The 12196-nt window shown below is 36.2% G+C and overlaps 1 protein-coding gene across 1 annotated transcript in view; it reads right to left on the minus strand.

Annotated features, from left to right (window-relative positions):
* CNTNAP2 (contactin associated protein 2) overlaps positions 1–12196 on the minus strand; it is a gene marked incomplete at both ends in the record, with an annotated part of 1183012 nt that overhangs the window by 595355 nt on the left and 575461 nt on the right. The window contains one exon of the mRNA XM_082307127.1: positions 7320–7584. Coding sequence (XP_082163253.1) covers positions 7320–7584 — 265 coding nt within the window. The remainder of the gene's footprint in view (positions 1–7319; positions 7585–12196) is intronic.

Here is a 12196-nt window from a genome sequence, read left to right on the forward strand (position 1 = left end):
ACTCATCAGTTTTCTTAGACAAAAAAGTCTGCAATAAAGAACTCTATTTCTTGCTCTGCCTGGTTTGAGAGTCTACTGTATCGAGATGCAAAACCAGATTACAAGAAAAACACGTAGAAGAAAGAATAATAACTACTACAAGCATGTCTGTTTCTCAGTTCTGTGGAATTCAAAACCACAAATACCTATTGATGTAGCTGCATTCACTGCTTAAAGTCATTAGCCAAAAATAAACATAAAGAGAGAAACAGAGTGACAAAACTGTCTCTCTGGAAAAAAAATAATTCTCTAATATTCAGACTCTTCTGATGCTGTCATCATGCTGTCTTATGCAGACAGAATTTGTGTCTCTCATCTTGCTCATGCTGACAAGTGCCTCATGGGTATTTGCCTCCACTTACTAACATTCAGTGTATAACCTAGTATCAGTAATATTGTAAAGGCCTGGTGGGAAATGTTATCTTCCCACCAGAAGTCCACTTTTGCTCTGTGCATACACATTCCCTGTTTAAACCTGCATTTAGCAACAGAGGCAAAAATACTTCTCAATTCCGATGTAAAACGCCTCTGGGAATTGTCACTGGAAGAGTACCACTTTAGATCTGTCAGACAGAGACATTTTATTACCTGAAGGATGTTATCTTAACCCGAGGTCTAAAATATAAATGAACTGCAATTCAGATGACTTGAAATCTAGCAGAAAGACAGAAGGGTGGAAAGCTTCCCAGAGAGATTCCACGGGGAGAAGTCTGATTTATTTAATAAGGATAAATATGACAAAAAGATATTCATATCCCAAGTTTTAATAAGTTTATGGTTGACAGGAGGAACTGAAGACTGCCTTGAGCAGCAGCTAATATACAGAACAAGATGTTAACTAGGAAAGTTGGAAGGGGAAAAAAGGAGCTCCAAGCAGATGAATTCAATTTAATGGCAGAAGGTTTTAGACACTCTGAAAACTTCTCTGTTAAGATATTATGGGCCAAAGGAGATGATGTCCTTTTTCAGCGACTTATCATTTATACTGTGGGGTAAAATCCAAGGGATCTTTGTAGAGCCTCTAGCATTTAAGCTGAGCAGAGAATGTTTAGATATGAAAGGTCAGAGCTGTCTATGAAAAGACAACAAGTGAGAAAGTAAACGGAGGATAAATCAAGAGATCATTTTAGAATCCACCACCATGAAAACCTTGCCTTTTCACAAGAGGCAGAAAAGTTCTTTTCTATATCAAAACAGGGATTCAGGGTTTGCAGTTAAAAACATTGGAAAGCCATTAGGTGATTCCTCAGGAGTGTTATTTTGAATGCTACTATCATTCCTTCGAGCAGCGCAACGCTCTTTGTGTTTGTTCATGGGTTACCAATTTTTCCCCATGTTGAAAGCTTCACAAAAGTTTGGTTTCATTAGGAAGGAATTTGGGTTAAGTTGCTGAAGCAGGTAGATATAACTAAGTGAAAGAAAAGGAGGCAACTGGGACACGGGCTGTGGCTTAACCCTGCACTGAAGAGCATTTGCATCCGGCTTTGGGAAAAGTTTCATAACAGTTTTTCTGGCAAAGCCAGATGTGGGACTCGGACATTTTCCAGTTGCTGATTTCTTCTGTGCTCAAGAAAGAAGACATTAGCTTGTTAAAGCTTATAAATACATACAACGTCATCAAGAATTTACTATCCTAATTGCAAGATCACAAATTTTGAGTAGGTTCTTAGGGTAAACAGGTAGCACATACTAAAATTAAATGACTTTTAAAACTGTAGCAGAACATCAGAATCCTTTGGTATGCAAAACTACACTGTAAATCTGCTTTAAAAAAGTTCTTAAAGAAGGCAAGAACACTTCTTTCTTCCATCTTCTCAGCCTAGCATTGCTTCCACAAGTCCCTTGGGTAAACCCAGCAATTTCCAGGAAGTCTGGCTGAATCCCATGATGCCAAAAGCAGAATTTAGTCCAAAACTATATGGAGCAGTAAAGATAAATCTCTGAACTGTTTTCCGAGATTCTCTCCTATTATTAATCCCTATGCTGGGACATACACAATTGTGAAGATATTAATCACAGGTTACTCTGCAGAGAAAAAGTCAATAGGATGTTTAACTCTTGATTTATACACAAGCTTTAAGTATTTCACCTGTGTAATTCTGCACAGTCAGTAGCTTATTTCTTCTAATTAAATCTTTATTTCAGCTCTCAGTGGGCCTGATTTTCCTCTTACTAACAGCAAGTTTATTAATATAACTCTCATCAATCAAATGGTGGTAGTGTCTAAATAAGATTAACATAAGAAAAAGCAAAATCAAGGCCACTGACTTTGTACAACAGCTTTGCTGGTCTGTTCACAGCTAAACAGTGCTTACTGGACACTTAACAGAATGCTGGGTAGGAAAGGAAGGAATTTTTTATTGTATAGAGACTTGTTTTGAAGGAACAACTGGCAAGATCATGAAAAAAAGAAAAAAATCTGCTCAGTAAACAAAATCAGGCAGTAAGTATAACCACAAGGACTAATCATCTTTGTCCCTTCCATATGTACTACAAACTGAAAGGTAAACTGCATACTAAGGTAAAATATTCTCTTACACTCAAAATTGTGTTACGGGCAAAAGACTGTACACCTTATCGACACAGTAAAAAATTTATCACTGTTTTTTACCAGCTCTTTATTGCCTCTACCATTCACTAAGCTGAAGCCCAGGACAAGTCAGGTTCTAGTCGTTTGGCCACTGTTAAACAAGCTACAGCCAAGTCAAGTAAAACCTGAGATTCTGCTTTGCCAGGTCAGCACAAAGTCTGGTGCCTTTTACTAGTAATGCAAAAATCATACACACTGTACTACAACATATGTAATCATCCCGATTCTTTTCGGCACATATAAAATAAAGACAGAATTTTCATAATACAGATACATTTAAATGCTTTAATCACATGTATAGAGATGAGGCAGAGGTTTGAAAGTGACTGAAGGCTTGAAGGGGACAGCAAGACAAACAGTAACAAACATCATTAAAAAAGAAAATAAAACGCATTTTTGCAAAACAAGAAGTGATCTACAGAAAGTTATCTAGGAGCTGCTAATGCTAATATCAACTACCTGTGTTTTTTTAAAAGTACCAGCAATAGAATGAAATATGGAATTAAAGCATGATAGGCAGTAGGAATGTCTCATACTTAGTCTGAAGATAATTTTGAACTCCAAACAATGAGTGAGAAGCTTCAGATATACAATAGCATTTTAAAAATAAAAAAAAAATATTATTTTTATTTTAAATATTCCAAGAATAAAGTACTGGGATGACTTATCATTCCAATAAATATGAAGATGAAGAAGCTGAGAGAAGTTCATGAAGAATTGAATATAGTGAAATCGCCAGTGGGCAGGACACGCGTTTAAATAAATGAAGGAACAGTTAAGTGCCTTCTGGAAGACCAAAGGAAAACATTAAATAAGACCTAAGAGCTCTCGCTGTGATCTGCTAACACCGTGAAAAAATTATCCCTGACAAAACCAGAACAGACAACTGGTGAGAGCAGGGGAGGATCTCTGGGAGACAGAGAAAACTGCTAAGAACGGACCACCTGATGGCAACTCTCCATTTCTGTGAGTTTAAACGCAAAGCAATGTCTGCTTCATGATTCCCATGAATTGCCTACTATTGATCCAAATGTTTTCTCACAGCCTGCTATGTAAACCTCTCGTAGTCACTGTATTTACACAGAAGTTAAACTTTTTGTATTCATGTTTTCTATTTGACCACCTTGGAGTATTGCATCCCTTCATTCACTATATAAAACAGAAAACGTAGAATTAATTGGCATAAAAATCAAGTATAAACCTATTTCTGATTTCTCAGATTAGTAGTAGCTCTCATGCTTCTTAACAGTCAACTGATTCTGCTTGCTGATTACTTGATGTTCTTGCCTCTAAACCTTACAGCTGTCTACAAAACCTTTTACAATGTCCTATAAACTATTCACCTTACTGACTCTATAGGTAAGTAGTGAACACAGGTCCATGTACTATATGGGACTAGAAGTGCAGCTCCTTTAACTGTACCTTCTATGCATTATTTCATTTTTTATTCTTGTAAAGTGTCATCAAAATATTTAAAACTGCAGCCACCTTTCCTTAAACAAAATGCTCATATGAATTAGGTGTGAAAGTTCTGTCAATTCAAAAAGAAAATCTTTTTCACATACTGTCTGAACCCTCCCAAGCATCACAAAGCACTTCATAAAAAGTAGTTCAATAAGGAGGTTTGCAGTGCCCGGCTACCAGCGAGAAAGGTGGGAATTTAACTCTAGTTGATAGGTTGGAAGGCTAGGCTCTCCTGTTTATCTGAACTCCACTCACATGCTAAGTTGGAGCTCCCTGAGTCAGTGCCTGCAGCTTTAAGGTGTTTAAGGAATATTATGACACTGAAAAACAGACAAACGTGAACTCTGTTCCACACCAGTATCTTTAGTGCAGAAACACACAGGAACAAACTCTGCCACCTGCGCATCAGCATGCAGTTCTCTCGTGTAATTCCTGCCAGTCAGTTCAACTACTATTTTTATAGTCAGCATTAGACTATGCCCCAGAACACACTGCTGATGTCCCCATGTTAACACGGAAAGCTGACCTTAAAAGCTGCTAACGAAAGTAAGTTAGTAAATTATGAGTGGTGTATAGAATAAGGACTAAGAGACCTCAGCTTCCTCCAGTGAAATTACAGGCATAAGTACAGCAAAACTATGAAATAGAAAACACACCTGCATCTAGGCTGTGGTTTCAGTTAGCCTAATTCTTTGTGATAACCAGGGCGTTATCTACTTCCCAGTAGACAGAAGTCTAATTATTCATACCCTACTCATATAGCTACATAGAAGGCTGCACACTTGACTACAGCAAATTCTGCTTTGTCAGCTGTAGGTAAAAAGAAACAGTGAAAAAGTGTGCATCTTGTATCTATAGGACCACAAGAGTCAGAAATCTTCGTGCCAAAGGCAGACCACTTTGACTTCTACATAAACTCAGCAGGTTTATATGCTGACATCTGTTACTTCCCTGCACAAGAAGGGAAAAAGAAGGTCGCTGTGATATTTGCCATACAACAGCAGCATTCCTTCTGCAGCCTTCCTTGGCAGACGCCGTATTTTGCTTTCTTATGTCCACACACACGATTCATTTCACAGGCACTGAAATGCCTGTTGCAACAAAAGTAGTAACAAAGTATTAAAATAAATCAAACTTTCCCAGGATAGCTATGCAAATATAAAAAGTCCATACAATGGAAAATTAAGCAATAAATGTATTTTTATTATGGTACAAATTATAATAACAAAGGAAACTACTAACTCTTTAAAATATTCAAACTGTAATGTGTAGACATTGGATTCTGTGGTTGTATGGAGACAAAGAATAGCATCATGGCTATAAAAATGAATGGCTGTACGTGATTCTTGGGCTGCTATGTAAACTGATCATACAGACTGAAAAGATTTACTCTGAACAATATTCAATTCAAAATATTTTAGAAGAAAGTCACAATAGGAATGCTCTGGTTTTACATTGCAGTAGTTGGGGAATTTTTGTTCCTGTGGGTGAAGGTCTGGAGAAAGCAGAAGAGCAAATTAACAGCTTTCACATGTGCTTACTTTCCAGAATGTAAACTTAATGGAATATGAAAATGGTTTCACATCAAAATATACATTGGGCAAAATTAGTGGCAAATTGGTGAAATTTTTATTTCTCATAATATTTGGCTAATCAGCACTGAAATCTTCATTGGACAACAAAAGGCACAAAGAAGGTCATGAAGAAGTATCATGAGTAGGCACTTCTGTCTGTAAACTGGGATCTGTAGTAGGCAGAGCCAAGGAAGAAAGAATGAGGGTGATAATTCCATGTGGTTCCTAATTACGATGCACTAGTACCTTAACAAAACATTCTTGTTCAAGACCCTACTGTATTACCGGAACACTACTTAATTCTTTCATGAGTGTATTTGTATAACAAAGGCAATGAAATGTTAACTTGTTATCTATGGTATGGATTTTTTGTGCTAAAAAAATTGTAATGATGGAAGGAGATATGATGTATTTTTCATAAAAACATTTTCATTTTACGAAACACGTAAATTCTGATTTTTAGTTGTTACTATTCATATTTTATTCAGGGCTATCTTTAAAATAATTTAATTTCATGCTCAGGTCTATTTCATTAATGGGGTGAAGAGAAAGCTCACAAAAATGTCCACTTGCCAAATGAAATTTTACTTTCCTACTTAATGTATGTTTTCTCATTAAAAAAGACATTTTATCCTTTTTCTTATATTTCCTCAAGTCCCTGTTTATATGATTATGTAGACAGTACATTCATTCAGAGCTATACCACTATATCAATCCCGTTGATGAAGACTGATATACCTCCACCATGAAACTAAGAAAAAATAGTAACCACAGATGATTTCAGGCAAAAAAGGCATCCCTTTTTTGGCTAAGAAACTAGATTGCCATATATGCTACTTCAAATAATCACTGGGGTTTTTTTTATGTGAAGCTAGATCCATTTGCAAGCAACCCTGTATTTTCGAACCCCTGATTAGGTCACTCTTTGCTGAGAAAAAGTGTTAATTGACATGATATAGTTAACACCGTATTGGCTACAGCTGATCCAGAAATGCCCATAAAGAATCGAGACAGAAAGTACAATTTATCAAAATGGAAGTATCAAGCAATTTTAAAAGGCTGATCAGCTGACACCGACACACACCCTTTCTTCCAGAAACAAACCTAATCCTGTACCTTTTACCCAGTATTTTCCAAAACCTCCTTAGTTAGGTACTGAAAGCTCAGGTACTTCTCCAGCATGACTCTACAGCATACTTAAGAGAATGCTACAGTATTTTTCATGCCAGCCTTGTGGTTAAAACGAATGGATTTTTTTTTTTTTAATTAGAGCTTCCTAATTATTAGGAAGTAACAGGAGCAGCCTAATAATTAGGCTGCTCTCAACAAGGGATTACCCTCCCCTTTTGAAACCAAGTATTTTTGCAGAGGAGACTGCAAGACAGATGGAAGAAAGAAAATAAGAAGCAACGCTTCCTCCTAGATAAGAGGTGATACGTTTTCTGGTTTTCATGACAGAATTAAGAATATTTGTATCTTCTTTTTAATCTAACAACTGTTACTATTCTTCTACCTCTTACTCAATGAAACATACAATAAAAGATTTAATATAGTTGCAATTTAAATTTTAAATTTTGTAAAACAATTGTTCTAATTTTTAGGTCCAACACCAACAAAAAAGATACCAATTAAAAAAAAAAACAAACACTTACCTGATGAGATGTCTATGCGGTTCTTCTTCACTTGGGTGACATTGATATGGACGCTGACTTTGCCCTCAGTTATGTCAATCTCAACATTCCCCAGGTCATCTGCAAAGTTGCTGAAGACAAGAAGTCCATTGGGGTTCCAAGTTCGGAAAAGGAAACTGACTGAAAACAGATCCTGGCTTGGACGACCAGGAACCTCAAGGTAACTGGTGGCATTGAAAAAGACAGGCACTGTATGTGGCTCCACACAAGAAAAACTTAAATTTCCCTAAGTAAAACACAAAAAAAGCAAAAACATAAGCAAAATGGTAAGATTCCACTAAATTCATAGCTACCTCTAGAAAAGTATTCTAGGTTTCATTCAACCTAGAGACTACTGTGATCAATGCAAGTTGCATGTAAAAGTGTGCTATTAATATTACCATTATTGTTACTATTATAATGTTGTTGCTGATGTTTCTATTTTGTCTAGCAGTGGCCCCATTATATTTTGTACTGTACATACACACAATAAGAGGCATTCTTTGACCTGAAGAGTTATAGTCTAACTAAGATAAATCTTAGAAAAAAGCATTAATATTCCCAGTTCAAAGATGAAGAAATGAATCACAGGGAAACTTGGGCTTGTTCGTGGTCACCAAAGAAGCCTATAACAGAGCAGTAATTCTTCCTTTTATAAAAATGAAATACAACTTTCCAAATACCCTTACATCAATGTGTCAATCAACACAATACATGAGGTTGTGAAAGAAGGATGTATAGTACCTCGTGAAGAGCTAGCCTCTCTGTTATGTTTTCTACTGGATAATAATAGATAAGCTAATACTTCATTTCATGAAGCAGAAGGATCTGGAGTAGCTGATCATGAACAATGCCTAATATTTGTAGTTAGTCAATAATTTTCTCTGTAAAAGAAACCGCAGTTTTCACACTGTAGAATTTTACTCTTTGGGAAACTGACAAAAATCCAGTCAACTTTATTGATTTCCAAGGTTTTCAAATGTATCTGTAAACAAGACTAAAATTAGGGACATGAATTTTTCACTTTGGTTCTCATGTCATTTCTCACAAAAGACCACAACGGTAGGATGTATTACCATTTTATTTCCTTAGAAATCATAAATAATTTGTAGCACACTCTGTTCAGAATTGACTTTTTAATGCATCAATGCAAACATAACAGGAAAACTTCCTCTGCTGAGGAATTCCTTTAACATGTAGCAAAGTGGATCCTGTTCTATGGTTAGGCTTTCTGATCCACTGTCACAGACGGATACTCTGTGGCAATTTCAGTTCAATTTGGGAAGGAAGAATTTTATCTGATGCAATATGGAAATAATCAGTATGATCAAGATAGCAAATCCTTTGATATTTATTTGTATATTAAAAAAAATATTAAGGATTGAACAACATTTTTGGAGGTACCTAGATGTTTAGAGACAAGGTTCACCTAAGCACTGCTCAGAATCCCAACAGGAGTCAATCATCATCTTTATCACAAATATTTTTAAACTCCATATTACTGACTTGCTGATAGAAGCTTTTATGTCACATATTTTTGTATTCAGAGTGTATAAATGCATCTGAAAGTTCATCTTGAGGGAAGTTGGAGAATTTGGAAAGAAGATAGGAACTTCGTGTCTGAAAATGTGTGGGAGGAAAGTCCTAAGTAAATTTCTTTTAGAAGTCATTATTTTCAATTGGAGATAGGCTAGATGACATCAATAAGGAAGCGAGATTTAGCACTCATTTACCAACGTCCAAACCCATCACTTTTTAAAAGAATGACATATCAGAAAACACCTTATCTGTGTCATAGCAAGATACCACCTGCGTGGCAGATTCAGTTTTTTATACAGTATTTCCATGTCAAAGCTAAACGAATAAAAATAATAGTTTCTTGAGCACTCAGATAGTTTCTTAGATTACTCTGCATAACCACCTCTTTTTCCTACAGAGCGTCAGAAGTTATACTGCCACACAGTCTACCTATAAAGGCCAGTAAAACTAGTAGCAACTAGACTATAAGGTTGGCAGCCTCCATCGTCAATTAAGAAACACTGATGTTTCCAATAATCTGGAAATAGAGAAGAGTTTTCTTTATACTGATCTCCTAAAAGATTTGTTCCTATCTTTATGATAAAATTGCAGCATTACAAACCATGTTCTTTTCATACACCCGTGTTCCATGGATAACAAAAAATATCCAAGGATTTAGGAAAATAATCAGCTAAAACAATTATAGGAAGCTTTTAAATTACAGTGCGATGAGAGAAACTACAACTACCTTCTGAGTAAAGGCAAAGGACCCCCCCTTATCTCCTTTGCTGTGAAGCTGCTTAGCTATTCTGATTTCTTTTGTTTAAAAGTTGCCTAGAGATTTTAAGTTTTCAGCCAACTAAGCATTAAATCAAAAGAGTTTACTCATTTGTTTGAATAGTTTTAGTCTGAACATTCCAACCTAAACGATTCTATGATTCTGTGATTCTATGATTTCCAAGTGTGCTACAGAAGGCTTTTGGTTAAACCACAGATTTCACATACAGAAAAAAAAAAGCTGGGGAGTGGCTGAAACACCCTCTGTAACCCTTTGTTAGCATTCTCAGTGTAATAGTCACCCTGTGGACTGGAAACAACTTCTATTACATAGTTAAGGCAGTCCTATGTAGACACAGAAGGCAACAGCATTTTGTAAGAGCTGACATCTCATGGTTCAGTCACAGATGCCAATTAAGTACTTCTCAGAAAGCATTTTGTTAGACATTTTTAAGGGTTTCTTTTGCTGCCTTGTTACCGAGAGGAACTAACAATTTCCTCATAACAAGAAGGCTTTCATATCCAATTGACACTCTCCTGTCATCCTGATGCTTGGGATACTCGCATGTATAACACCCATTAATGTTAATGGCATCAAATGCATTCAAATCCTTTTTTCACATCAGTGAATGCATTTATCATGAATAACCTAACTGCATAAAAGATTTCTTGAGGAAGTAACATATAACTCTGATTTCTCTGCTACTTAGTATTTTCCCTACTGAGCTATTCAGATTAATCCAAACTGGATTATCAATTCCCTCTATGACTGTAATTTACAAGACGACTCCTCTTTTAAGTAAAGCCCATGTGATATAGATTCATCACCAGGTCTAGGTCAAGAGTTCGAGCTAATCTGCAGCTTGTCTCTATAATAGCATCCCTGTTTTTCAAAGAGAAAGAGACCCTTTTCTGTAGATTCAGAGTGACTTGCTGGGCAATGACGTCTGGAAGTAAAACATATACTGTGCATTTATACTGAAACTGTTAGTTTCATCAGAGAATTTTTCATACTGCTTTGGAAGGGAAATGGTGAAAACATCTTAATTTGGGTAGCTTGAGCTTTGTATCATGATGCTGCAAATTACCTTCATGTTTACTTCTTATAAATCAGTTTTGCCTATCCACATTCAGATGTTACCCTTTGGGGAAATACTACTGGGTCTTAAAACCTTCCCCAGTTAATAGAGCTACTGGCTGAATATGTAGCTCCCAAAAGAGAGGTAATGAGTTTATTAAGACTACAATACCTATTAAATCAGGATGGATTATACAGTTCAGGCAATGTGCTGTATGCTAATGTTTATCATGTTAGTTCAGTATTTTTCTCAAAATAGCTTATTACTCATCTTCGAGCTTACCATAATGTTCACTTGATATAAATAATTCAAAGAAAACACTTATCTTAAGTTTGTATACGATTGCACTCAGTAGTACATGGCATACGAGCTGCAGAAGTGGGAGGAGCATAGACCTAGTGGATGTAAGGATGGACGGTAGCAAATATGATTCTCCTTAGCATTTTTCAGTTACAGGCTTTAATAGTGGACAGACTGTTCTGTGGAAACTAAATCCAATTAGTATTCACACTGCCTGCCCTTAATGTACCTCTGGGTAGAAAACTTTGATAAAGTAACTAAATTCGTAAACTCAAATTTCTCTGGACTTCTTGTTAGCTGCATGTTCTGGTCTCTTCTCACTAGTGGTAAAGGGTCAATATTCTTCAGTTATGCAAGGTAATGAAATCCTACAAAGCTTATTTTAGTAGAAAACACAGAAAAGATGGACTGGAAGACTGTTTACAAGCATGTTCCCTGTTTCTGTCTTAGTCCTGATCGAGTTGTATAGAAAGTTGTATAGAAGTGTTAGCACCTACTGTGCTAGTTAGTCACTGCCAACTCTTGTTTGCAACTTGGTTCAGGAGAAAAGCAGACACTTAAATTCTCTGTCTCGGCTGTCCTTTTCTCCCCCACTCTCCCTTTTGGGCATCTTTATCATTTGGCTCATTTATCTTCTATGAAAACAAATCAGGCTCCACTAATAAGAACAACAATAACTGCTCAAGACCATCCGTCTGACTCATTCTCCCCAAAGAGCTTGTTGCCATCTTATATATCACAAAGGACTGCCAGATTTCTTTTCCCTTTATTCTTACCCTCTAAATCAAAAAGAAATACGTTATTAAAGTCAGTGTTGGAGTTTACTTAAATTTAAAATACTTTTAAATTGTCTTTACATCCTTACTTTTCAATAAATTGAAGAGATGCTTGGTGGTGCTTTTTTGCTCATAACACCTATCTATATGAGACCTAAAAATTTTTTTAACTTTAATTTTGTCCAGACACAAATCAAGATTATCATCTTATTATCATCTTTGATTCTCTGGGCCTCCTCATTCTGTAAAATTAACTTGTCGACTCCCTTTCACTGTGTGACTTCTGAAACTCAACTATCTGCATCTAAAGAATATTTTTTTCTTCTGTCTCTCACCTATTTAATATCCTTCTTTCCTCTGTTCCCCTCCCGCCCCCCATCTTATCACCATACTGATTACTTTGCTTGTG

This window comes from Platalea leucorodia (genome assembly GCF_965183815.1).
Source record: "Platalea leucorodia genome assembly, chromosome: 1".
Taxonomy (NCBI): Eukaryota; Metazoa; Chordata; class Aves; order Pelecaniformes; family Threskiornithidae; genus Platalea; species Platalea leucorodia.